The sequence below is a fragment of the Mycothermus thermophilus genome, assembly GCF_041956435.1.
Source record: "Mycothermus thermophilus strain CBS 625.91 unplaced genomic scaffold VTJ04scaffold_7, whole genome shotgun sequence".
Lineage (NCBI taxonomy): Eukaryota > Fungi > Ascomycota > Sordariomycetes > Sordariales > Chaetomiaceae > Mycothermus > Mycothermus thermophilus.
The window spans coordinates 25,987-51,254 of record NW_027191433.1 but is presented as its reverse complement, the minus strand read 5'-3'; the positions used below and the strand labels follow the sequence as shown (position 1 = coordinate 51,254).

Here is a 25,268-nt window from a genome sequence, read left to right as displayed (position 1 = left end):
CGCCGTCGCTAATGCAGCTTTGCCTCTTCCGCACCCAAGCTAGGTCGCAAGGCCAAAGGTCAATCCCACGCTGCTCGGGGGACCAGGCTTGGTCGAGGGCTCATCAGCCATGCTTAATCACCTTCATGCCCTCCAACACCGCCGCGTGAGGCTCCTTCTCCTTCTCTCCTCACGCGCCGCCTCACGCGCCATCCATTCGTTCTTTTCGGTTGGTGACAGCCGTCCACTCGTTTTACTCCGAAATATCGACACTCACTCACTCCAAGCCTACTGTGTGAGAATTGGTGAGGGTTGAGGCTTCGGGTGATGGGCTTGTGAGACAAACACTGAATCTTGGGCTCGGCACGTCGTGAGAATGCCCATTGCAGCCGGTCCGCGGCTGGTAAACCGGCAATGGTGGGGATGGCCGCCACCTCCTCCGCCGACACAGTGGCAGCCTCCGTCATGGCCGACACCGGCATGGCCAGCGCCGCCCGGTCAGCCGACAACGTCTGCTAAACCAACGACAACATCGACGAGCAAGACGTCTTCCAAGACCACTTCAACCACATCCACCAAGGCACCGGCACCAACAACAACTCAGGCTCCTAAACCCAACCCGCCTCCGACGACGCAGACACCGGCACCTCCCGCGCCCACGACAAATCGGGGTGGACAGTCGCCGCAGCCAACTTCTCAACCGCAGCCCACGTCAAATCCCGACACCAATCAGCCTGGTGGGAACAGCGGGAACGGCGGGAACGGCGGGAACGGTGGGAATGGAGGGAATGGAGAAGGAAATCAGGATGGAAACGGCGGGAACACGGGGCCGTCGCAGGGGAACGGCACGGGGGAGAACGGGTCGGGGGATGGTCATGGCGATGGACATGGCAATGGGCATGGTGGTAATGGTAACGGCAGCGGCAACAGCAACGGCAGTGGATCGTGGGATGGCAATGGGTCATCGGGCGAAGGCACAGGAAATGGCGCCTATCCGACGTCAGGATCTGGTTCTGGGCAGCAATTCCCAACGGGGGTTCTGAATCCTGCCGACCCTTCAGCATCGACGATACCTGGTTCCGACACGAACGCTATCAGTTCAGGCAGCCAGAATACAGACGGGGGATCGAAAGGGGGCGGTGGTCTTTCCCCGGGAGGCATCGCCGGGTTGATAGGTCAGTTGGGTCAAACGAATTTTCTCGGGGCGTTGGACTAATCATGATGTAGTCGGTCTTATCCTCCTTTTCTTGCTCATCTTGGCTCTTTTCCAAAACCGCCGACGCATACGCGCGCTCGTTGGAAAACTCAGGGGGTCGGCTCCGTTCGATCGCATCGACACCCCAGGGCCCGATAACATGGGCAGAAACCTGATCACGCCAGTCCCTCCGCCTGCTGGAGGCTCAAGCTCACCACCGGCACCTCAGCGCGCTCCCACACAACCTTCGCCCCCTATGCAACAACAACAACCACCACCACCACGACAACCATCCATGGCCCAGCACAGCGTCCCGTCCACCATCCTGATTCCCGCCGCCGCCGCCGCCCCGCCTCGCCGCCAGGACGCCAACCGCATCTCCGTCTTCTCCGACTCATCCTACCCCGCCAACGAACGCTTCACCCCGTCCCCGGTCTCCTCGACCCCGAGCGTCGGCAACATGCACATCGCCGGCGCCATGCTCGCTCCCGGATCCGTGCGCTCGGCGCGGCCCGTCCAGGAGCCGCCCGACCCACGCGCCGGCCGGCCCGCCCAGGGGGGCCATGTCAGCCGCGGAAGCGTGAGCACCGTCAGCACCGTCAGCGCCATCAGCGCCGCGCTGTCCCCCGGGCAGATGGCCTGGCCTATGCCTCCCGGAACGCCGCCCGCGATTCGCCATCCGGATGGGAGTGCTGCGTATATTGATTTCGAGCATCCCAGCGAGGCGGTTGTGAAGATTGCGCACCCGCAGAGGGGGCATAGTCATTCCAGGTCTGGAGGGTATTGAATTGACAGACAATAGGGGGTAGGGGCATTTTGTGGCATGGTGCATCAGGACTGGGGTATCGGGGGTATGACTGCGACGTTGACGTGTTTGAGGACAAGTTATCACGGTGATGGGTTTTCACTTTAGCATTCTTTCAGTCATATTCTTTTTTCTTAACTTTGCGGTCAAGCATAGGTTCTCTGGGGTTAGGCATCTAGGCTATTGCATCTAGGCTTTTGCATGTGTAACTGTAATGCTATGCTGACATATCTATCTTGTCCTTCACCCATGCTACTTGGCTCAGGTTCCTGGTGCTTGGTTATCTTACAATGCGTATTCCGTGACGAGATGCTGGCCGCTCTTGCGGATGATTTCTTTTGACGAAACGGCCATGGGAAATGACAGTTGACAGTTGAGCTGAAGATCACAGCGAGCGCGGGAAGCGTAGGATCTATGGAAGGACTTGACAGTCATGTCCTGCGTGATGGCAAAAAAAGAATGAGTCATACCGCCGAGACATTTTTCTACTTGCCCTATTTACGGCATAACATGACAAGATTCTCTGATATGTGGAGATCAAGAAGAAATGGGAGTACCTACGCTGTCATAGGCTGATACGCCTGGGACTTTTCAAGGGTAACGGAGCATGAGTTCACATCCTTGAGTCCTTGAAGGCGAAGATACACACAGTACGTCTAGGAAAAGGTGTCATGGGCTTGAAACCGTACGATGGAATGAAGTACAAACAACATACCAGTCAGTCTATCAGGCAACAATGGAAAACTGGCAGTTCAACCACGAGAAACAAGCTTCGGCCACCAAGTCCTCTCCATCTTAGCACACACCCTGACCCTCCATCTGACTTTCGACATCGCCATCAGGCAAACACAGACACCACAATAAGCAATTTCTTCAAACCCAACATCAATTCCTCAACTATCTAACCAAACAAAGAAACCCCATCTATCAAGGAATGAATGACTGACTGATTGACTCGGCTTGTATCCCTGAACAAAAAAAAACAAAGTACACAAATACCCGACCCACCCAACCCATCTTTACTCTGCCCAGCCCAGAAATCAAATATCCCAGAGAGGCCCAGAATCGAAGGTAATATGCACGAAAAAAACGACAACACAGCAACAATGGATGCGCACCCCGCTGCTCTCATGGACCCATCGACACAGCACTAAAGGGAGTAACAGGAAAAGAGAGAAAACAAAAGAAAGGGAAATACATCTCATGCAATAGAGACCCGAACACTACGGACCATCCTCAGTGGTCGTACCCGGCACCTTTCTGCCACGCACTACACAAGCCACGTCAGTATCAACCTGATATGAAAGGTCACCGGAGCAACTCACCTCGTACCACCAAGCGCGGCCCTCGCTGCAGCCTGCGCCTGGGCATGTTGATTACCCGTGAGGTTCGATGTTGAGCCCGACGGGTGGTTGCCAAACGGGCTCGGGGCGCGGATGCTGCCACTGGGCTTGCCCCTGAGGTGGCTCGGCTCGGCCGGGTAGGTGCCCGAGACGGGATCGATGGGAGCGCGGAAGGAACTGCGAATCGAGTTGCGCGCAGAGTCGAGGCGCATGGAGGCGCGGGCCGAGTGGATGTAGGGCCCGGAGGCAGGGGACCCGGAGCGGCCCGGCCCTGACTCGTCGTCCTCCATGCTGTGCTTGAAGAGCGCGCCATCACCGCGGGCCGTGGCGCCGAGCGCGTCGAGTTCGCTGGTTGTGGCGATCTGAGTGTTGGACTTCATGAAGGACGTGCGATCGTCGTTCATGAACTGGTAACGCGTGTCCGGGTTGTTGTGGAAGAGGATGATGCCCGTCGTGATGATGAGCATCAGGAGGAGGATAAGCGAGAAAGCGGCGTTGGCGATCCAGAGCACGACGCCCACGACGCCAATCACGAGCCGGGGAAGGTTGAACACGTCAGTAAACACAAACAGGAAGATGGCGTTGATGAAGTTCATGGCGCAAATAGCGATATTGAACGAGTTGGTGCTCTTGTCCATCCAGGGGCGCAGGACCGAAGCGGTGATGAGGGCGGCAGCTTCAATGATGATAAGGGCCACGGCCTGCACTGTTCCGGCGCGCTGGCCGAGGGCGATAAACATGCCCTTGAGGAGGGTATAGACGATGAGCGGGACGATGAAGTAGTAGGCGGACGCGCGGAAGGGCACGTAGAGGAAACCCCACTTGTTCAAGGCGTGCGGGTCTGAGAAGAGAATGTAGGCGGGATTCTTGTGGAGGGAGAGAGAACGACGCGCGATGCGGACAACACGGTAGGCAGCGTAGCTCAGCGTGGCGAGACAGCCAAAGAAGAAGAAAACAGCCAGCACCATGGCGCCGGCCGAGTCGTTCTGGGTGAGCTCCCACAGGCAGAAGATGGTGACTTGGGGGAAGCCGATGAGGACCCATCGGTAGAGGACGCCTATATTGTGTCAGTTTCGTGGGGCACGTTGACACCAAGCTTGGATTCTCGGGAGACGGCTTACCCTTGAGCACAGTCAACCAGCCTGCGCGGAACTCGAACCATGCATCACCCTTGACGATTCTGAACTTGGCCAAGAGTTCGGCAAGCACCTTGAACAGAACCACGCCGAGGGCTGCAATAATCATAAAGACATAGAAGAAGGTAATGCAGGTCAGGAACAGGTTGGTAGTCTCGATGCCAGCGCGGAAGGCGACGCGCTGGATCCCGTACACCACGTAGCTGCCGAACTCGGTTTCGATAGCACGCTTGGCAAGGCCGCTGGCAGACCGTTTCACGAGACCAGAAGCCGATTCGATCATAGGCACAGACCGTTTCACCTTCTCGACCTGAACCGACACGATGTTGAGCATGTCAAGAATCGTGGTTGCTTCACCCCCGGTTGCACGCTGGTACCACTGGAGGATGTCCTGAACAAACGGGATGTTAATCACACCCATGGTCCACTGGAAGTTCTGCGTCCACGACTTGACGACCGGCGGCTGCCGCACGGCACAGAGGCCAATCATGGCCTGGGCCTGGAAGTAACCGAACATGGAGATGGTGTTGGAAGCGATATGAGAGGCGGCATTAGGGAAACCCAAGGCGTTCATAATAGCCGACGAGAGCAGAGCGAGGATGACGACAGCGGCCGAAGCCCACTTTACACCGAGCAGGTCGACTAGAGAAATGTCAGCTTTCACGAGATGTAGATCAGCCAAGCGCCAGGAACCCACCCGTCATTCCGTTGGAGACATCCGTCTCGAGGCAAGCCACGCTCTGGCCGGCGCGGTCTCCCTCGGTGAAGTTGACAAAGACCAACACGGTGGCATCCAGGTCGGGAAAGGTGTAGGCGATACCAGGGATCCGGTCGGCCGCATTCTCGAGCTTCAGGTTGAACGGGTTATTCATCTTGCCGGACGTCATGGGACACATGCCGGGGAGGTTGGATTTGCAAGGGTCGACCTCGGTCTCAATGACGGGGTAGCCGTATGCGAAGACGCGGATATCAAACACGACATAACCTTCGATGGAGGAGGTGGCGATCATGTCGACGGCAAGCGAATTGTTATTCGGGGTGAAGACGACATCGAAAAGGCTGGCTTTGAAACCGGATGCGGTGGAGTGGCAGGACTTGAGCGAGCTGGATCGTAGAATGTCGTCCCGGGCTGTGGTGAGGCCAAAATTCGAGAGGATCGCTCCCAGGAGGAGCGGACGGAAGGATGGGAGCCGCATCTTTGCTAGGAGGCCCGCGAGGCCTACGGCACCTCGGTCGTTGCGATGATGATAACTCGGGGCAGTGGTGGTGTGGTCGGAGACGGGATATCACGCAGGGTTGTTCAGCCTGGCATCCCCGAGGCTAGGAGTTGAGCCGGCGGTAAATGAGTCGGATGGAAATACAAAGTGGTTTGTTGTTCGAGGGCTGGGCTGGCGACGGGTCTTTGAGCAGCGAGGCGACGAAACGAGCGACAGTTGGGATGCGATGTTATTGTTGCACCATGGTGGACGGAACGGACGTGGTCTCGGGGTCGCACAATTTGGCGCCTTGCTCGGATGGGGTCTCCAAACTCTAGAGTCTGTCTGGTGTCAGTAGACGGGAGCGCAACGGGGTTGTCGAACGAGTGGTGGTGATGGAACGAATGGAAGAACAAACAGTTCAAAGACAGGTTCGCGGGAGAGATGCTCGGTAGATCAAGCCAACCCCAACCGGGAAGGGGAAGGGTTGCTGGCAGCGAAGTCGATCTCCTTGGGCGCTTTCACTCCTCGTGTTGAATGGCCCACAGCCAGTGGCAGAGAGGATCCAGTGCCACCTGGAACGCAGGGGCTGGGCAGACGCTCGGGCCAACGAGACCACAGTCTCGACCAAGGCAGCGGATCGCGGGTGGCTGTGCCGCAGCTGATCACGCTTGGTGGGCACCGCATCGGGGTGCCAAGACTCGGGTTGAATCCTGTCATGGGCGCAATGGATGCAGCAGACGGAACAAGAAACGGCATGTCGAGGATGAGGTCATTTCGGATAGAGTACGCTTTCATTCACCCAGGGGCCCACGTTCCTTTCAACGTCGTTGCGTCGAGTTTCGTTTCAACGTCTTCAAGGCAAGCAGCTTTAGGAAGGTCTGGATCTTGTGTTCTCCGACGAGCCGGCGCGCCAAACAACAGCTGGACAAGGATCGGCGTTTCGATTTGCGCCAAGAGCATTCTCACCAACGTCAGCCCTCGTGTCGCCGTTTGCGCCGGCTATTATGAGGCTGCCTGATAGCCCGTTTGTACATACAAGTTCTTTGAATGGGACCCTCTCAGTAAAGGTGCTGAGGTATTTTAGATGGAAGACGTGCCGACGTCGCAGTTGCCGGAGGATTACACTACTCGAGGTTACCTTCCAACGTGCATACGGAAGTGTTTGATGAGGGGCCAATCCATTACTCCGTAGGTATTCCCTAGGTCGCTTGAATCTCATCAACGAGGAGTCTCTTCTCGTGACAGAAATATTTATGGATTCGGTCTGGGGCTGGAAACCATCAGCCGCTTTGTAGCCCGACGCCATACGGCAGTGCAAACGGAGGTTTGAATAGGAGGCGGCGCATGTGAACGAACCACCGGCAGAGAGATTCATCTTCAATGAAGACATCGCCTGAACGATGAGAGCAGGAAATACTCAGGTCCACACCTCAGATCCTCCAATCTCTGGGAACCCCTCGCCCTCAATCACACCTAGGTCTGGTCGGCCACTGCCTCACCTAGCTATATCCGGGTTGACAAACTTCTCGCCCCAGCGGGCGAACTGCTCGATGGTGGGGCCGGCAGCCGTCTTATCTTATCGCCGCCCCTGCTCATGCCTGGCTTGTAGGTTTGTCGCATCCATGCTCAGAAACCTGGAGGTCAACAGCAGCGTTTTGCGATCTGAACATGGCATCATTTGCGCCGGTTGACTGCTTTGGTTAAGGTTTTGTAAACCCCTGCGTTTCAAGAACCCGTTCTTTGAGGCCCGCCATCAACTCGACCGACTCTTGTTCTCCAGCTCAACACAGGCCGCGCGTGGCTTTGCTTTTTCGAGACAACGACCGACCGCCCAAAACCTCCGTGACAAAGCGCGAACCCTCCAGCAGATTCTCATTGTCGCCGCGCCAAAGAAACTTTTGGTTACTTATTTGGCTTGATCAGTAGAGGGTTCCTGGGAGCATCGGAAGCAGCGACAAGACCTGCCTGGGCCATTCAACCCCTCTCTTCCAGCCTTGCGCCGCGTCGCCAACCCCCACGCGCGACCACCCACCATTGCCGTTCGCGGTGTGATCTCACCTGCGTCAACTCTTTTCAAACACTTTTCAACGCCCTGGCTTACCTTCAGAGATTGCTGGCCCATGGTGCACGGTCCTACCACGTCTCCTGGCTTGTTTCCCAGTTAACTTCCCTCTTCGGAAAAATGGCCACGCCCAACAAGAAGCCTGCTACTCCTGGTAGCACCGCTTCCCTGGGCGCGCCGCCATCCAAGAAGCGCAAGATGGACTACTCACCGACCGAACAAAAATACTACGCCGTTCGCGTCGGTTACAAGCCGGGCGTCTACACCAACTGGGCCATTTGCCAGCAGCAAATCACCGGGTATAAGGGTGCAATATGTGGGCCTCTCCTCCTCATGCCGCGACGTGTCCTCCCTCCCCGCTGACCATGCTCCAAAAGTCAAGTCGTTTCTGAGTTACGAAGACGCTTCGGCGTTCGTCCAGGGCCGAGACCCGTCATCATCAGCCATGCCCGACAACAAGCCGCCCCGCTTCTACGGCGTCGCCGTCGGCCGCAAGCCGGGCGTGTACACGGACTGGTCCGAGGCCGAGAAGGCCATCAAAGGCTGGAAAATGCCCAAGTTCAAGAAATTCGACACACGGGAGGAGGCCGAGGCCTTTGTGCGCACCTACGGCGGGTCGACCACGACTGCGACGTCTGCGCCGCCGGAGGATACCGAAGCCGGCACCGATGAACCGCCCGCAAAGAAGGCCAAGACGTCTTCGAAGCCGACATCTTCCAAGTCAACAACAAAAAAAGGCAACGGTGTTGTGGTCGTTTATACGGACGGGAGCAGCCGTGGCAACGGGACATCTGGGGCGGCGGCTGGCGTTGGTGTGTACTTTGGGCCCGGTGATCCAAGGTTTGTGTTCCGTGTGAAACCCCAGCGACGATGTCCTGCTGACTCTCCGCGCAGGAACATCTCAGAACGCCTCAAAGGCGAGCCCCAGACGAACCAACGTGCCGAACTGACCGCCATCCTCCGGGCTCTCGAATCCGTCGACCTGGAGCAGGACCTCGAGATTCGCACCGACAGCAAGTACTCGATCCAGTGCGTGACCGAGTGGTACGTGAACTGGGAGCGCAATGGCTGGATGACGCGCGGCGGGCCCGTCAAAAACAAAGACCTCGTCCAGCAGGTCCGCGAGAAGCTCGAGGAGCGTGAGGCCAAGGGCGGCCGCACCCAGTTCATCTGGGTCAAGGGCCACGCCATGGATGCCGGCAATATCGCAGCCGATAAATTGGCTGTCGACGGCGCTATGAAGCCGCTATGAAGCGGGCTTAGCGATCAATTTGGCGTTCATGGTTCGGGGACCAGGGCGGAGGCGTTTCTTTGGTATGCCATTTCCTTTTTACGTTCTATGCATAATTGCAAGGCATGCCTTTGGTATGCCATTTCTGTGTTACGTTGTGTACATATTTGTACGTTGATACCATCCTCGCAGGCCTGTTTCGTCGCGCCTTGACAACAGACAGGCACCAGCAATGGCATGATACCCCCCTTTGGACTGCAAATCTCGGCCCTGTCCCATGAGAAGCATGCAGAGTGAAGTGGCTCGATGTCATCTTTCGGAGTTCGAGAACCACAGAGCGGAGGCCCGTTCGCCACTTGGAGCTCCCAGGCTGAGCTCTTGTGTAACACAGTTGCACAGTTTTAAGAGCTTCGAGATTCTTGCAAACTCATCTATGCCGTGCTAGACACGCGGTCACCTTCACGTCAAGGCAGTTTTCAATTGCTCCCGAGTGCTGACGCTTTCTCGACAGCTAAACTCTTGGATTTTGAAGCTCTTTGCTCTCGAGGAAGCGAGGGGGTGGCAACTTCAAGCTCTGTTCAGTCCCGAATGTACAGTGACGCTCCGTCCAAGCAACTGTGTTCGAGAACTGTCAACGGTTGTTCCGAACCACACCAGGTGATCTCTGGGGTCGATGCCGGACATGTCGACAAATCACCAGCCGCAATCTTGTTATTCGGTGGCGGCTCGAACTTCCCATTCCCCTCAACCCCGAGTCAATTGACCCAAGCCGACACCACTACGTCATGATGCTCCGCCAGTCTCCCACCTATATTTATCACATCACCCCCGCACTCATCCCATGGCATTGTCTTGTTCCTTCGGCCATCAGGAGTGACCGTCCCATCCATCATCACTCATCAAACTCCATCCCATTGCCTTCAACCACCACACCAACACAATCCAACAATGATGCTCACTCGCCGGGCATTCCTGCTCCCGCGGGTCGCCACCCGGTGTCTCTCGACCTCGGCCGTGCGGCCGTGGGCCATGCCCTCCGGCGACCGCGGCCAGCAGACACAGTCATCACAGCAAGCTCCTGTGGACGACATTGACCTCGTCTTCGACTACCCTACCGAGGCCCAAACAAGCCACCAGAAGCAGCCTCTTGAACAGTCCGGTCTGGACCTGCACTCGGCCATGCCTCATCATGTCCCTGGCGCCAAGGCCGGGAAGGAGATGGCCGCTGATCACAGTACCATGTGTGTATCTCTGATGCCGGCAATTGACTGCTGGCTTCCACAAGGTTGAAGTAATTGATTCATGGAGAACAGAGCTGACGGGAGACTGGCTGACTAGGTACCGATACATCGGTCTCGGTGCACTGGGGTTGGGCGGCCTGTACATGATGATGAGGAGGCAAAGCGCCGGTCCTGTCCTGACGCAGTCCAACGAGATCGGAGCTACCAAGCCGGGCGAGGGCAGTTCGATGCAGAGAGTGTTTGGCCGTGACAAGTAAACTGCGACGAAACCGTTGGGCTTCAGTCAGGGGTATGGGCTACAGTCACGAGTTCATAAGATTGGAAATAACTTTGTCGGAGATAGCTGCCGGGCTCCTGTTCTGTATGATTAACTATGAGCCAGACTTGGACTGTAGCTAAGTGCTCGATGAAAAATCAACCTAACTGTTTCGAGGGCTATATTTCAGGTACTCTGTTCTTCTAACCTCTCCAAACCAGACACTGAGTGAGAACACTAGGTTCTTGTTTTATCGACTCAAAGGGTAATATTGCCTGATTGAGCCCAATGGGGTATCATTTGCTTGCTCTTGTCCTTCTCTGTGTCCAAGAAAACCGTCCGTGAGGTTCGCGCGGACATAGCTTGCGTTGCCCGACAGAGTCAAAAGTCCAAGGTGAGCCAATCCAGCCTCGGAGCGAACTTAGGCCGTTCAACGCACTGCAACCTAGATACTGTCAACTTTGACTCCGATGTCCCAAAAATGACACGGAACCGGAGACAAGCCAGCGGGATGTCACCTTGATGCCTGATGGCTAATATTGAATACGAGTGGGTGCACAACCTGGATCCTCCGATGGTCGAATAGTCCTAAGGAGGTATTAATAGAGCCACGAATGCCTGGTTTTCCCTTGACAGCAGAGCTCAATGACATCAAGCTACCTCTGCCTACACACGTGACTTGTTCGCCTTCAAGACTCTCTCACTTTTCTACTCAACAGACTGCCCATCTCATCCTTCTCGTGACCATGATGCACCGTTGGATCACCACCGCATTCCTCCTGGGTCTCTGGAGCCACCTCCTTGCCGCCGCTCCTGCAGATCCACAACCCAAACCAACCCAGGTCGGCGACCGCTGTGGCACCTACGACGGAGAGTTCCTGGGAGACTGCGCCGGCACCCTCACCTGTATTCCCCTGAGCACCAACTGTACCAGGTTCCACACCAACTGGTCCACGGGCTGCCCTGGGACCTGCCAGGAGATCGACCTTTCTCAGCAGAGAATTTACACGCTTTGCGGCGGTTGGCACCTCTACGACGATTGCGACGAGAGGGTTGAGAGGTGCAGAACCGACCCGAGAAACTTCGGGTGCGGTCCTGCTTGTGACGGGCCGGGCATCTGCATCCCGAAGCAGGATACGTGTCGAGACGGTCAAAGATGCAGGGAGGGTTTGGCGTGCTTTGAGACGGGGGATTGCCTGCCGTTGCGCTTTGGGTCAAGCACCTATCCGAAGACATCACAGGAGGAGGTGTGGGGAGATGATGATGAGTGGACTAGAACTGAGGATGGGCTTGAGAACCAAATCCCTTGAATGGACCTCAGGCCTGGGCACATCGTGCAGCTATCAGGCGTCTCATCATTGAATCAAGTGTGTACCTAAGGTACAATTACCTTAACACGCCATGTTTTCGATGTTGGCCACTATCATCTCCCAAATGCTTCACATCGATGAGTTCATTGCTGCCTGTAGCCTCTAAGGTAGAACAGCCAAAAGTTATACCACACACCACACACCACACCATACAGTTAGTACCCAGAGATGCCGTGAACTTAAACCATAAGTCCGAAAAAGATACCAACAGCACCCAAGGCGGCGGCCCATGCTGCCGTGTGATCCATCCATTTGTGTCCGGCACTCTTTTCTTTACCGCCGCGCGACGAGCCAGAGCCAGAGCCAGAGTCAAGGTCGTCGTCAATGTCCACAGAGTCAGTTGGGATTGCACCTCTAGTCCATGTTGGCGTGGGGACGGGATCGGGGAGCCCTATTCATCACCAGAGGGGCGCGTAAGTGTCTTGGAATGAACCACGGGAGAAAGGCAAGAAGGACGGTCAACACCCCGACCGCGGGGATGACGGCTACTCAGCCTGTCCTGCCGCCTAGGTGACAGCGCTGGCTGCAGATACTGTTCATGTAGGTTGAATCTTGAACGCACCTGTGGGGGCAGCGCCGGCAAAGTGATTGTAGCCCTTAGAAGAGCAGTAGATCAAAACGTATTCGGTGGCAATTGCTGCGTCGAGGGCGTTATTATCGCATTCCTCAAGGGCCCTGCTGTGGACCTTGGGGAGGGCGCTCGCCAGCATGTCGGCCCGGCAGAGGCACTTGTTGGTCCTGCAGTCTGTATCCTACATAGGTGATTAGATTTAGTGTTCCCCGTTGAAGGTTGAGTGACGACACGGGGCATGATGACATCAATGAACTACAAAATCTACTAACATCCAAGATGGTGGGACTGCACCTCCAGATAGCGCACGTCACACAATCTCTCAGGTCGTTGTACTCTTTGGGATCATAAAAGTCAATGTAATCGTTGTCGCGTGCTAGGGCGAGATGTGCTGCTGCGACCAGTAGCGGCGCGAAAACGAGAAGACTGTGCATGATTCCTAAGAACATTTCTTAAGAAGTCAATGGTGACCGGTAAAAAAGGATCCTGAAGTTATGGGTGGTAATATGTGGAATGCTCGGCGAGAAGGAGAGTAACGATGGTTCTCTAACTAGAAAACAGGTATCTCAAAGCGTGGCGGCAAGAGAGGAGAGCAATTGACAGGTTTGGAGCTAAACCTCCAGTTCCCCTGTCTTTAGTTGTACCAAAACATCTCTGGTGCCTAACGTCTCACCAGGTTACTCGTTCCAACTGGCACATTGGCTTGTTCCGTTTCATCGACACTCATGGACTCGATGCCCAGATGGGAGACATGGCTGTACGCACCAACCGCCATCCGACGACTTGAATGCGGCTGGCGATGGTTTCGGACATGGCAAGGGAGACTCAAGTCGTCGTCTCAAAACCCCATGCAACTGCTGAGAGCTGGGCAGACATCGGACTTGGCATTGTGCGTGGCGTTCTGTGTAAGGCTCATTGGCTTTTGAAAAGAGAATTTGGGCTCGAGAATCGATCACCTGGCTTGATGCCATAATTATCCGGACGTTGAGCAAATCGTGCCTGGGACATGAAACCATCTCAAAAGCGGCTCTCTCATCTTCATGGAGAACAGCAAGGGACAGGATTGACTGGATTCTGTGATCGAGGTCCTCTCCCCCAAAAGAATCTCAGTGTCCACCAAAACTGGCATCCCGAATCTCCTATTTGAAGCGGGTTTACTGCCCTTCTGTCTGTTGTCGGAGAATGTGTCACTGCTGTTCGGGGCGCCTGAGCAGCCTCAGCCACGTCCGATGTGGCGCTTTCCGCAGTCCAGTCCAGACTGGGCTTGGCACCGCCTCGGGAGTGGGGCACGAGGCTCCGCAGTGGTTCCGGTCCACGGCTGGGTGCATTATCGATAAACGCCGCCGCCAGAAATTTTGATCCACCTTTTGTCGGCAGCCGTCTAACATCCAGACCCTTGGGACTTGAACAACATTTTGCAAACCATACCCTTGACATTTCGACCATTAGACTGGTCGATTCTCCTCTCTCCCTGTCCCTCGACCCAACCGAAAACATGTCGGTCGGCACCAAGCATCCTCGCAGCGACAACGAGGAGAATGGCGTCCGCACGAAGAAACGCAAGACCGACGATGCCTCGGACCCCAAGGTTGATGACGATTCCCCGCTGAAGGCCGAGAAGAAGAAAAAGAAGAAGAAGGACAAGTCCGACAAGAAGGAAAAGAAGGAAAAGAAGAAGGAGAAGAAGCACGCCGACCAGAGCTCCTCGGACGTCGCCGTGGACCAGGAACCTCAACCAACCGACAAAGATGCTGCCGCGGATGAAGTGAAGCCAGAGAAGGCCAAGCGAGAGAAAAAAAAGGACAAGAAAGACAAAAAGGACAAGAAGGATAAGAAGTCCAAGTCCAAGGACGAGAAGATCGAAGACGGCTCCGAGTCACCAGCATCAGCCAACGGCACGACACCATCTGCCCCATCCGAGTCCGCCCCAACCGAGCAGCCCGCTCAGCGGAATGGCGCCGCCTACTCATACCAACAAACCGACGCGCTCAACGCGCTACCCGAAGAGAGTGTCCAAGAGTTCCTGAAGAAGCATGAGATTTTCATTGTCGACCCGTCAGGTACCAAGCTGCGCCCGGTGATTGAGTTCTCGCACCTGCCGGCATCGAATCTGCTGTCCAAGAAGCCATTCGCCTCCTTCGCCGCTCCAACACCTATCCAAGCCGCCTCATGGCCGTTCGCGCTCTCTGGCCGCGACGTCATCGGCATCGCCGAGACCGGCTCCGGCAAGACCATGGCGTTTTCCCTCCCATGCGTTGAGTCCCTGGCCTCGGTTTCCCGGCCCAAGCATGGCAAGGGAAAGAATGCCGCTGCGCACCCACGTGCCGTGGTGGTGTCCCCGACGCGCGAACTGGCGATGCAAACGCATGCCGCCATGGCATCACTCGCCGCCCACGTCGGCCTCTCGGCCGTCTGCCTGTATGGTGGCGCGTCCAAGGACGATCAGCGTGCGCTTCTCCGCAAGAACTCGGGTGCCGACATTGTCGTGGCAACGCCCGGTAGACTGAAGGATTTCCTGGCTGAGGGCTGCGTCTCGCTCTCCGACGTCATGTTCGCCGTGCTCGACGAAGCCGACCGCATGCTCGATAAAGGCTTCGAGGACGATATCAAGCAGATCCTCGGCAGCTGCCCGCCGCGCGAGAAGCGCCAGACCCTCATGTTCACAGCGACTTGGCCGACCAGCGTTCGCGGCCTGGCCGAGAGTTTCATGGTGGATCCCGTGAAGGTCACTATCGGCAACCGCACTCGCGCAGGCGATGAGAACGGCGAGGGTGGTGGCGGTACCGTGGAGCTGCAGGCAAACTCGCGCATCGAGCAGATTGTCGAGGTGGTCGATCAGCGCAGCAAAGAGCAGAGGCTTCTGGAGCTGCTCCGCGAGGCGCAGAAGGGCGCCGGCAAGAACGACCGCATTCTTGTTTTCTGTCTGTACAAGAAGGAGGCCATGCGCGTCGAGCAATTCTTGCAGCGCAAGGGTATTCGGGTTGCTAGCATCCACGGCGACCTGAGGCAGGACCAGCGCACACGCAGTCTTGAGGCTTTCAAGTCTGGCAGCACCACCGTTCTCGTGGCCACTGATGTCGCCGCGCGCGGGTTGGATATTCCAGAGGTCAAACTGGTCATCAACGTGACAGTAAGTTGCTTCGTTTCGAGCGGTTGAGATCGGATGCTAATTGAGCAGTTCCCCCTGACGATTGAGGACTACGTCCATCGCATTGGACGGACTGGCCGCGCCGGGAAGAAGGGCAAGGCCATTACGCTGTTTACGGAGCACGACAAGGCTCATTCGGGATCGTAAGTTCATTTCTCGCTCTTAATCTGGGTTTCTAGGTGCTGACTTGGCAGGCTCATCAACATCTTGCGGGGCGCGAACCAGCCTGTGCCGGAATCACTGCTCAAGTTTGGCACAACTGTCAAGAAAAAGACGCACGATGCCTATGGCGCCTTTTACAAGGACGTCGATCCGACCAAGAAGGCCACCAAGATCACGTTTGACTGAGGATGAAGGGTCTGTCTAGTATTTAAGAGTACGATGATGCCTAAAGGGCAGCTCGCCGCCCACCTTTGACGGCCTGGAATGTGCGGTATAGAAACTGTCTTTCCGAAACGGCGCTGGGCGCGTGTCAGCTCGATACCATAGAAGCCAAATAGACATGGTCCAAAACTTACACCAGCAGAAGGAACGGCAGCGCCACCGCCGCCAGCCTTGTCAACTGCACGATCGCGTCCCTCGCACCTGTGACAGGTCCCTCTCCAGCCCCAACTCTCCTGACCAGTGGTGAAGCAACCGCCCCAGCCAGCACAGTCCCGGGCCCCGGCATCACGCTGAGCAGGTCAAACTTCAGCCCCCGACGGGCGAAATACCAACGAATAAACACGGTGCACCACACGATCCGGCACGCCATGTTGATCCCGTTCGCCACGACCAACCCGACCGCGCCCCACTCCAACACCCGCAGAAACACAAAGCCGGCGACGCCAAACGCGGCTGAAAACCCGGCCATCCACGCGCTCTGCAAGTGCACTTCGCGCTCCGACGCCACCGACGCGACGAAGGCTTCGGCGACGCCGTTGAGCGCCAGGAAGGGGATGTAGTAGGCGTACGCGGAGAGGCAGGCGGCGGCGCCCTCGGCGACGGCCCACCGCCGTCCGGCGACCAGGGCAAGCAGGGGCCCGGCGGCGGACGGGCCGAGGGTGATGGCCAGGAGGGCGAGGAGGAGGTAGGCTTTGAAGAGGGAGCGGAGGGCGTCGAGGGCGGCGGCGTGGGCGCTGTTTGTTTCTTGTTTGGCGGGTTGTTTATCATCAGTTGGAGATTTTGACGAGGACGGTTCCGCCAGCAACCGGCTGAAGTAGCTGCGGCTGCTCTCCTCGATGGGCTGGAACAGCAGGCGCGCGACAAGGCCGCCGTAGTTGTTGGCCAACGCGTAGACGCCCTGCGCCGTGGGCGACGCCAGCGCGCTCACCATCAGGGTGTCACCCTGCGTGAGGAGGTGCTTGACCACGCTCTGGGCCATCATGCTGGAAGCGAGTTGCAGGGTAGGGCGGTAGAAGTAGGAGAGGAAGAAGACGGGAGATTTTGGTCCGGCATCTCTTGGTGCGTGTTTGTCGTCGGCGCTGCTGGTGAGGCGGCGGGGAAGCAGCGAGAATCCTTCGTGTCTGGACAGCGAGGCGCCGTGCCAGGAGTAGACGGCGAGCAGGCCGACGCCGTAGCTGAGCTGCCCGAGCGCGAAGGGCAGGACACCGAAGTCCCGACGGGCGCCCCAGATAGCGGACGCCAAGGTGACCGAGCAACGCAGGAACGTCGCGACGGATTCTGCAGTGGCACGCACGCCGAATTTCAGGCGAGTCTGCAGGAGGACGAAGACGGGCTCTGACGCGAGCTCGACCACGGATGCAATGGCGTAGATGTAAAGAGAGACCACAAGGTTTGGCGCAGAAGCGAGGGTGACGGCGCTGAGCGAGCCAAGATACAGCCAGGCGAAAAACACAGCCAGCGGGATGCCCAGGATGAGGGCAAGATATCCCAGGTTCACGGCAGCCTGCGCGGCCTTGTTGTTCCGCGGTTCCAGCTTGTCATCCTGACTCTTGCCGTCACAATTTGCGCTGGATTCCGGGAGGGAAGAAGTGTCCTGTCGCTGGATAGCCACGCGCAGGCTCTCCCGGGCAAAGAAGATGACAGACAGGTAGTAGACTTCAAGCTGGGTCGCGACGCCGAGGAGCTGCGGCGTCAGGTACCGAACCAGCAGCTGGTTGGCGAGGAAGGTCAAGGCCCGGGATATGACTTGTAAGATGATGAGAATCCCTGCACCGCGCAGCGCTCGGGTGCTGCCGGTGGCTCCGGCCGTCGACATGCCGGCAGAGTTGGCGTTGTTTCGATCTCACGGGTCTTCTTTTCAGGGGGAACAACCAAGTTGTGTTGGGTGTCATCATTTCTGGTTTTCGATCCACCTGCCAAGTGTCTTGAAAAGCGGGACCTGAACCCGGCGCGGTGCCGGACCGAGCGGGGCCCCGCCCCCGTCTCCGTCTTTCACTCCACTTGGCTCCGACCGGGCGCCGCAACAGTACCAACCATACGGAACGAGCAGGGGTTACGGAGTACATGGATATGGACCTCGCGACAAGATCAGGCATGTAAGAAAGATATGATTTTAGATGGATTGATAACTAAACTTGGCTATCGGCACCTTGTACAGAGAGCAGAGGAGTGGTTGACTCTTGAGATCTACATAGAAAAATAATAAAATGAGTGACAATTTCTCCCTCCTGGGAGAACTCTGGACTCCTTTCAGCTTTGCTTGAAGGTCTGGGACTCTACCACACAACCAGACCCCGGACGACCGATGAGCTGGGGGACTAATACGACCCCTCCGACTCTTGCTGCAGTGGAGTTCAAAACCCCCGGTTGTCCTGTCGTGAAGTGGCTTTGGACTTCAGACGACGTCGGGCATCCAAAGGCCAGATCGGCACAAGACTCGATGTGTCTTGCGGGCTTCATGGCCTTGTAGTCGCCGTATGCTGGGACTCGAACCCTGGGGTTCGGCGAGCACGGAGAAAGACGACTTGGGCGTGCCATCTCCGCGACCCGCTCGTCGCACGGCCCCAAGCTTCGCTGCTTCAGAAGCGCTGTCCCCCATAACCTTGCCGTTGGCAAAGGCTTGCAGTGACGAAGCGACAGGTGATGGCCATTTTGCATGACCATTAAAAGGGCTGGCTGCGAAACGGTGTCAGCATGATGCTTGACATGTTCGCTGGACTGGACGTGCAGGACTAACCCGACCATGGGGATGATCCACGTCATTGTCCCAGCAGAGACCCTTTAGCCTCGCCTTAGCCCGTCTGGGCGTATCGTAAAACCGAGCGCGCACCGATCCCCGCTCTTCACTCATCAAACACGATGGTATCGGCGAGAGAATTCCGCCTAGCCCGGGCCGGGCCCGGTGTCGCCGGCGTTGGCCGATTCTGCGCACGAATCCGGTCGAGCGCAAGCTCTTTGATCGCCGCCGCCACAGACATGTTGGACTGGGCAGAGACGAGCAACAAATGCCGCGCCTCATCTGGCGTCAGCAAGTCGATGGCGCTGGCGAGGGTTGGCACAAAATGCGGCGTCTGGTCATCCATTGGCGTCGCGGGCCGCTGGCGCATCGCGGCCGGCTCGGGAATCTCATCTTCGGTTGCATGAGAGTCAAACGACGCCGACGGGCTGATCTCATCACTGTAGCTGGCCCCGACGACGAGAGGCGTGATGTCAGCGAGCGGCGTCCGCGGCGAATCCGGTCTCCATGCCGGATGCGACCGGTCCGACCAGGCAGCGCTGGACATGGATCTGCGCCGAACTGCTGTCGGCGACGGCAGGCCCGGCGAAACCGGAGAAAGCGATGGTGAGCCGGGAGGTGCTGCGCCGGCGTCGATGCTCTCCAGCCAAAGCCCAACCTTGCGGTGCTGTGTGGGCTTGTTGACTTTGGAGTCAAAGACAAATGCGCGCGGCCCCGTGGTGCGCCGAGCGGAATGCATGTGGTGATGATGCGCATGCATGGATACTCCGCTGCGGTGAGAGGCGTGGGGGATGATGCTGACCGAATTCACTCGCGGTCGAGCACGCGATGCAGGTCCCGGAACAACTTTCATGGTGGAGGTTGGTGGTGACGACGTGCAAGCGGAATTTGGGACTGTTTACAAACACTCAATCACCAGCGCGACGACTGGATGGAAGTGTGGTGACGCAGGTGGTGGTTTCAGGCAGATGCATGGTGTAAGTAGGTACAGGACAACAGGGTGGACATCAAGGTGCGCGGGACTTATCAGCTGGGCATCAACAAACCCCTCGCTCGGCAACGCGCTCACGCGGTGCGCGTCGGCGGGGTTTGTTGTGCCAAGACCGACCCCGCCTTCCTAAACGGGATGTTTTGGCAGCTGTCGAATCCGTTGGCGCCCGCATTTCCACGTGTCTCATGACCCCGGTTCTCGACGTCATGGAGGCAGGTGATGGCCGTTCAGATAGACTCGGTGGGCTGAGACGATTGGCAGAGTCTTGATGAATAAATCGGGTACCTGCAGCCATGAAGTACGGTGAACATAGAGCATGAACATCTCAGACTTGGAGACGACAACACAACCATCTTGCCCTTTATTAGGATAGCTTCTTCGTCGTATAACCACCGCCAAAACCACCTCAGCTTCACCGACAATACCCAACTCTGCCACTTTCACCATCTTGGTGAAGCGGTGAGATGAAAATGAAACCAAGGAAAATCATCAATCATGCCACCTATCCAGCCTTGCCAGCCCCTCAGCCTCTAGCCACCCAAGCAGTCGAAAATACATGCCAGAGCAGCAATGCTCATCGGGTGTACACTTCCAGGCTATGACATAGGAAAGTTGCCTGACTCCGATTCACAGAGCTCACTAGGTGTGAAAACCCTTACAAACGGAAACTCCCAGGCCTTGACTCGGCCATCTCAGACGCAGATCCTCTAAACCCGGAGATGGGCGCCGCGACCAAACCCATGATACCAATCATAGAGGACGTTGAAAAAGAGGAAGAAGCTACTGTGTGTTAGAGGGAACTGTGGGTCTCGAATCTAGGATGGATGTACTTACAAAGCCACGAAGGAGAACGCCGTTGCAACCAAGAGCAGGTCGTAGTCGCTGTGCACCCAAGACGAGGCAGCAAAGGCGACGGCGACGATCCAGAGATGCGAGAAGATGATGTGGAAAAGCGCCAGATACCCGGAATGGGTCCGCAGGAAGAAGGCGATCGGAAGGAAGACGGTCGTCAGGACAGACTTTGGGAGGGGATTAGCTCGGTCCTAGTCTCACTCGGGATGCAAGGCAACTTACAATGACAAGGACGTAAATGATTTGATCACCCCGCCAATCTCTTGACACCAGATATGCCAAGACGCCCATGACAATGACGGCGGAAATCCATGCCAGGGCGCTGAAGGCCATCGAGAGCGCCGAGTGCCCGCTACGGCGGGTGGTGGTGGTGGTATGACCGTGATGAACCATTGTGTCGAGTTTATGCTTTAGAGAAGTAGGTTTTGTTTGGTGGTAGAGGTGGCGTGAGCAAGACTGTGCTGGCGTAGAGTAATGTTGGGAGTTGCTTGGGAGTGTTTGAGACTGGATGCAAAAAAACAAAGGCCTTGCGCAGAGAAATAGGCCATTTAAATCTCTAGCTTGAGTCCATCCTGGTGCTCAGGAAGTCCAGCTACAGTTGTGCGATTCCATGGAAGCTGCGTAGCTTGCCAGGTTGTGAAACTTGGTTTCTTGCCTGACCTATGCGCGCGAAGGAGTTGCGAATGACGTAGAATGTGAGGTAGGTAAACCAGGGACGAGAAACGCCATGTGCGACCGCTAAACCAGAAACTGAAGCAGCCCAGCTATTTCGTAGCCATTCAGAACGTAAAACCAAACATTCACGCCAGGTTTGAGCAGATGACGCCTGGTGGGATTTCAGCAACAACCCTGGTTTCACTTGCGATCGACGCTTCCGCCATTCAATGAGCCAATCCAGGGTCATCACAAGATAGATCGCGCTGGGAACAAATGTTGCATTAGCCATTGGTTCGCTTAACGTGCGGTGACTGACTCGCTCTGCCCATTGTCAATGTCCAATCTTCATCTTCTCCGCCGTAGTCGTCGTTGCAAGGCCTCAATGGCTACGGAGACCAGCGGTCACGATTCAAAGCTTCAGAGAGTACATACCTAGGCACAACAACTCATGCAGGTAGCTAGTTGGTTAACACACAATCACACCGGGTCCGCCTCAGCCTGACGTCGACGCTGGACACTAGCCAACCTTCATGCAAGCCCGGCCAACCCATCTCTTGGCAATTGGCCCAACTCCAGCCACACGTCCAGTGACGTCAACAAATGGCTTGCCAACAACCTTGGAATGCAATGACAACCTTTGCTGGGACGAAAATCTCACAATGGCTTACCAAGTTCTGGATGCAAAATCGAGGTCATGACATCTTAGGCATTCCTTTGGTTTTCATGATGTTCGTCTCGCTAGCCCTATCATGAAAATCATCAACCAACCACGTGGTGCGTAAGAGGTTGGCATGGGCCCCGCCAATAAATTTTCTTTCTGAGATCTGCGCTCATGGTTGCAAACTGGAAAAGAGGTGTGCTTGGGATTGACAGGGTGCCACAGACAATCTGCGGACCAGTTGCTGCTGCATGGTGACTGGAAGAACGACCTGGTTGAGCACAACGGGCCGGCATATATTCTTTAGCTGCCCGGGTCAGAGTCGAGATCAAGAGCAACGTCATCACATATATGCAAGCAGATTCTGTTGGATGGCATCCAATCTACAATAATACATGCATATATACTCAAGTCAACCTTAGGTGCTTGAGGTTTTCACGGACCCGATTAACAGTCTTACCAACAGTCTTACTGCACTCAGATGACAGATTGTTCAGGGGGTCTGAACCACAAAATATATCCATAAGCATGCAGAGGTGAAGAACGAAATAGGCTTTCCTTTACACGGTTACCTCCGTACCTCCCGGGTTCTTGTTGGGCTTCAAGAGGATACTCCCGGATGGCAGAGTGCCCTCGTGGGATGGTGCTCTAGTCGTTCCCACGCCTTTCCTTTACTAGAGACCTTCTGGAAACATTCTACTATGAGCCCGGCCCAAACACTGACGTGCTCCTTGAGACATCGCCAGGGTAACATTGACCCTGACCGGGCCAATCCAGAACTGTCCAGTCAAGTAGCTGCTCAAAATTATTCCACCAAGCTCCTTGCAGAAGAACCGTAGGATTGTCGCCGTCTACGTTCGCTTGACTAGTCGAAAGCAACTCGGGGATATTAATTTTGATATCTACGCCTCCCGCACCGGGGTGCACATCCAAGCGCCCCGCCCAACCGTTGGGCCGTCCCCGCGATGCACTGGGCGTAGCGCGGAGGCTAACTGGGAAGTGCCTCTTCGGCTTGTTGCTCGGGCCTCTTGTGTAGAGGTGTTGAGACAGGTAATGACCTGCCCTCGGCATCCCAACCGGCTCCATCCATTACAACCTATTGCCGCTTCAACCTGCCGGTAGGATCTGACATCAGCACCGTCGGCACTCTTTCAAATCCCCTATATTGCGCTTTGATGATGGCCACAAGCACCAAAGCTCTCCGAACAACCAGCCGGAATACTTCCATCTGCCGGGGCCACGCGTCCCTCATCAACACCAACCGCCCCCTCATGCCGACATCCGGTAACTGAACCAGGCCCACTGTTGTTCTGCATCAAGGTTTGCCATCCCAACGGGATCAGCACCCAAAACACCCAATCTCTTCTTTCGCAGATATATGGCGGATGATATTTGCCTAAACTGACCTTATACCTTGAAACCCCACGGGCATATTGAACGGTCCCCCATGCATGCCAAGAGCGACTGCCGACATGTATGAAGAGCGGCGGAACAACCGCCGGCGCATCCAAATCGCCGAATCTGGGTATTGATATGGCTTGGCTGGTCTGGGTAGAGAACATGGCAGTCCCGCCCAAAGGACGCAAGCGGCTGTGGAGTTCTAGTATAAGACGGCCCTGGTCCAGGAAGATAGGCTCTTGGAGTGGGCGTGGACTGTTTGTGTCAGCCGGGACAGAGTTCACCAGTCCGTTTCAACCATCACCAAGATGCGGTCCCTCTCGCTCCTTGTGGCGGGCGTTCTGCTCGCGGGGCACGCCGCCGCGGCTCCCCAGATCCCCAACTTCACCCAGGAAGAAATCGACAGCGGCTATGCTCTGCGCGAGCTGAGCCGTATTGCCTATGAAAATGCCATGGCGCGTGTGGAAAAGTCGACCAGTGGGTGCACCAAAGAGAACGTGCAGATTCGCAGAGAATGGTAGGAATCGGAGTGCCAAGAGTAAAATTTCGAGTTCGATGTTAATTCTCTGTGTTCAGGCGCAACATGACTCTTGCGGACCGCAAGGCGTACCAGGAGGCCATCCAATGTCTGATGCAGAAGCCGTCTCGCAACAAGGGCATCGACGGTGCTCGCACAGCCTGGGACGACTACGGCGTTCTCCACTACTTCCAAACTCCCTATGTGCACAACTCAGGTACTTCAGCTACCCTATGATATGAAATTCAGCCTCCGTGTTTCACTCTCAGTTAAGAGGACGCCCCACTGACTGAATGTACAGCAACTTTCCTCTACTGGCACCGCCATTTGAACTGGGTTCTTGAGCAGGATATGCGAGAGCTTTGCGGATATACTGGTAAGTTCCCATGGCTGTGAGATTGGGCTCGGCGGTAGCCCCTGAATCCTGAATCCCGAAGAGATCGCTGACATCAACACCAGGCACCGTCTCGTACTGGGAATGGGGTCTTGACTGCGGCGGACTCGGCACCGTCGAGACCTCGCCTCTTTTTGACGGCAGCGAATACTCCATCGGAAGCAACGGCGCCAAGGTCAACAGCCCTGGTGGTGGAATGCCTTTCTTCGGTGCTGGCCCCGGCACGGGAGGCGGTTGCCTGCTGTCAGGCCCGTTCTCCAACTTCACCGTTAACCTTGGACCCAACACCGCCCGCGACCCTCTCAAGTACAACCCGCGCTGCATCAAGCGTGATCTCAACACCAATATCTGCAGCCGGTACTCGTCGCTCCGCAACACGACCGACGTCATCCTCAACAGCCCGAACCTTGAGATCTTCCAGGCCATTGTCCAGGGCGACACTCGCTGGCCTGAAGGCACCAGGGTCGGCATGGCTGTTCATGGAGGTCAGTAGCCATACCCATATACCGGCGTAATGAATATCAAGCTAACTCTTTGTTTCAACAGGTGGCCACTTCTCCATCAACGGCGACCCAGGTGGTGACTTTTACTTCTCCTCCCTGGAGCCGGGCTTCTATTTCCATCACGGAAATATCGACCGCCTCCACTTCATCTGGCAGAACCTTGACTGGGAGAACCGCCAGGTACGTTATGACTAACTCATGATGGCTGGGAGCACTTACTAACAACACTTACAGACCATTTCCGGCACCAACACCATGTTCAACCGCCCTCCGACCCCTGAGGCGGTGCCGGAAGACATCATGGGCTTTGAGCCCATCAACAGGAACGTGACCATCGGGCAGACCATTGACACTGTTGGCGGCACGCCACTGTGCTATGTCTATGCTCCATGGTAATTCTATTGGTTGCGAGTTTTGACGCTGTGAGGATATTAGTATTTGGCATAGTATAGTGATATCCACCACAGCTAGGAAAAGATTGGGGGAGGGGGGTGCCGTACACTTGTTTCAAATGATGCATTTTCTGTACCAGAGTTCAGACATCTGGTTATTCCTCGGTTTCGTGGACGGTTACTCATGATCCTAGGGAACGGGTTGCATGTACCTCAGAATTGTGAAGTACCTTAGTTGATGGTGCTGAC

At 56.3% G+C, this 25,268-nt stretch overlaps 14 protein-coding genes across 14 annotated transcripts; 7 read left to right on the top strand and 7 right to left on the bottom strand.

Moving 5' to 3' along the window:
- Nucleotides 1-355: 355 nt before the first annotated feature.
- On the top strand, nucleotides 356-1,961 carry VTJ04DRAFT_9567 (uncharacterized protein; the record flags this gene model as incomplete). Its single annotated transcript, XM_069368128.1, has 2 exons — nucleotides 356-1,154; nucleotides 1,207-1,961. 2 exons carry the CDS (start codon nucleotides 356-358, stop codon nucleotides 1,959-1,961), a joined length of 1,554 nt encoding a protein of 517 aa, XP_069214303.1.
- A 109-nt stretch (nucleotides 1,962-2,070) lies between these two features.
- VTJ04DRAFT_9566 (uncharacterized protein) lies at nucleotides 2,071-3,191 on the top strand (the record flags this gene model as incomplete). The annotated part of the gene is made up of 2 exons (XM_069368127.1): nucleotides 2,071-2,145; nucleotides 3,012-3,191. 2 exons carry the CDS (start codon nucleotides 2,071-2,073, stop codon nucleotides 3,189-3,191), a joined length of 255 nt encoding a protein of 84 aa, XP_069214302.1.
- Nucleotides 3,192-3,215: 24 nt separating this feature from the next.
- Nucleotides 3,216-5,654, bottom strand: VTJ04DRAFT_9565 (uncharacterized protein; the record flags this gene model as incomplete). The annotated part of the gene is made up of 4 exons (XM_069368126.1): nucleotides 3,216-3,249; nucleotides 3,305-4,379; nucleotides 4,444-5,100; nucleotides 5,156-5,654. The coding sequence occupies 4 exons, from the start codon at nucleotides 5,652-5,654 to the stop codon at nucleotides 3,216-3,218; spliced, it is 2,265 nt and encodes a 754-aa protein (XP_069214301.1).
- Nucleotides 5,655-5,744: 90 nt separating this feature from the next.
- VTJ04DRAFT_9564 (uncharacterized protein) lies at nucleotides 5,745-6,374 on the bottom strand (the record flags this gene model as incomplete). The annotated part of the gene is made up of 2 exons (XM_069368125.1): nucleotides 5,745-5,988; nucleotides 6,121-6,374. 2 exons carry the CDS (start codon nucleotides 6,372-6,374, stop codon nucleotides 5,745-5,747), a joined length of 498 nt encoding a protein of 165 aa, XP_069214300.1.
- Nucleotides 6,375-7,839: 1,465 nt separating this feature from the next.
- Nucleotides 7,840-8,971, top strand: VTJ04DRAFT_9563 (uncharacterized protein; the record flags this gene model as incomplete). Its single annotated transcript, XM_069368124.1, has 3 exons — nucleotides 7,840-8,035; nucleotides 8,097-8,559; nucleotides 8,614-8,971. 3 exons carry the CDS (start codon nucleotides 7,840-7,842, stop codon nucleotides 8,969-8,971), a joined length of 1,017 nt encoding a protein of 338 aa, XP_069214299.1.
- A 927-nt stretch (nucleotides 8,972-9,898) lies between these two features.
- Nucleotides 9,899-10,448, top strand: VTJ04DRAFT_9562 (uncharacterized protein; the record flags this gene model as incomplete). Its single annotated transcript, XM_069368123.1, has 2 exons — nucleotides 9,899-10,191; nucleotides 10,289-10,448. 2 exons carry the CDS (start codon nucleotides 9,899-9,901, stop codon nucleotides 10,446-10,448), a joined length of 453 nt encoding a protein of 150 aa, XP_069214298.1.
- A 34-nt stretch (nucleotides 10,449-10,482) lies between these two features.
- On the top strand, nucleotides 10,483-11,757 carry VTJ04DRAFT_9561 (uncharacterized protein; the record flags this gene model as incomplete). Its single annotated transcript, XM_069368122.1, has 2 exons — nucleotides 10,483-10,582; nucleotides 11,084-11,757. The coding sequence occupies 2 exons, from the start codon at nucleotides 10,483-10,485 to the stop codon at nucleotides 11,755-11,757; spliced, it is 774 nt and encodes a 257-aa protein (XP_069214297.1).
- A 596-nt stretch (nucleotides 11,758-12,353) lies between these two features.
- Nucleotides 12,354-12,822, bottom strand: VTJ04DRAFT_9560 (uncharacterized protein; the record flags this gene model as incomplete). The annotated part of the gene is made up of 2 exons (XM_069368121.1): nucleotides 12,354-12,569; nucleotides 12,661-12,822. 2 exons carry the CDS (start codon nucleotides 12,820-12,822, stop codon nucleotides 12,354-12,356), a joined length of 378 nt encoding a protein of 125 aa, XP_069214296.1.
- A 1,061-nt stretch (nucleotides 12,823-13,883) lies between these two features.
- On the top strand, nucleotides 13,884-15,884 carry VTJ04DRAFT_9559 (uncharacterized protein; the record flags this gene model as incomplete). The annotated part of the gene is made up of 3 exons (XM_069368119.1): nucleotides 13,884-15,518; nucleotides 15,567-15,679; nucleotides 15,731-15,884. 3 exons carry the CDS (start codon nucleotides 13,884-13,886, stop codon nucleotides 15,882-15,884), a joined length of 1,902 nt encoding a protein of 633 aa, XP_069214295.1.
- Nucleotides 15,885-15,924: 40 nt separating this feature from the next.
- Nucleotides 15,925-17,736, bottom strand: VTJ04DRAFT_9558 (uncharacterized protein; the record flags this gene model as incomplete). Its single annotated transcript, XM_069368118.1, has 2 exons — nucleotides 15,925-15,997; nucleotides 16,055-17,736. 2 exons carry the CDS (start codon nucleotides 17,734-17,736, stop codon nucleotides 15,925-15,927), a joined length of 1,755 nt encoding a protein of 584 aa, XP_069214294.1.
- A 579-nt stretch (nucleotides 17,737-18,315) lies between these two features.
- On the bottom strand, nucleotides 18,316-18,683 carry VTJ04DRAFT_9557 (uncharacterized protein; the record flags this gene model as incomplete). The annotated part of the gene is made up of 2 exons (XM_069368117.1): nucleotides 18,316-18,592; nucleotides 18,658-18,683. 2 exons carry the CDS (start codon nucleotides 18,681-18,683, stop codon nucleotides 18,316-18,318), a joined length of 303 nt encoding a protein of 100 aa, XP_069214293.1.
- Nucleotides 18,684-18,763: 80 nt separating this feature from the next.
- On the bottom strand, nucleotides 18,764-19,396 carry VTJ04DRAFT_9556 (uncharacterized protein; the record flags this gene model as incomplete). Its single annotated transcript, XM_069368116.1, has 1 exon — nucleotides 18,764-19,396. One exon carries the CDS (start codon nucleotides 19,394-19,396, stop codon nucleotides 18,764-18,766), a length of 633 nt encoding a protein of 210 aa, XP_069214292.1.
- A 959-nt stretch (nucleotides 19,397-20,355) lies between these two features.
- VTJ04DRAFT_9555 (uncharacterized protein) lies at nucleotides 20,356-20,893 on the bottom strand (the record flags this gene model as incomplete). Its single annotated transcript, XM_069368115.1, has 3 exons — nucleotides 20,356-20,428; nucleotides 20,483-20,667; nucleotides 20,723-20,893. The coding sequence occupies 3 exons, from the start codon at nucleotides 20,891-20,893 to the stop codon at nucleotides 20,356-20,358; spliced, it is 429 nt and encodes a 142-aa protein (XP_069214291.1).
- Nucleotides 20,894-23,521: 2,628 nt separating this feature from the next.
- On the top strand, nucleotides 23,522-25,023 carry VTJ04DRAFT_9554 (uncharacterized protein; the record flags this gene model as incomplete). Its single annotated transcript, XM_069368114.1, has 6 exons — nucleotides 23,522-23,730; nucleotides 23,790-23,947; nucleotides 24,032-24,106; nucleotides 24,190-24,609; nucleotides 24,671-24,807; nucleotides 24,862-25,023. 6 exons carry the CDS (start codon nucleotides 23,522-23,524, stop codon nucleotides 25,021-25,023), a joined length of 1,161 nt encoding a protein of 386 aa, XP_069214290.1.
- Between the last annotated feature and the right edge of the window lie 245 nt (nucleotides 25,024-25,268).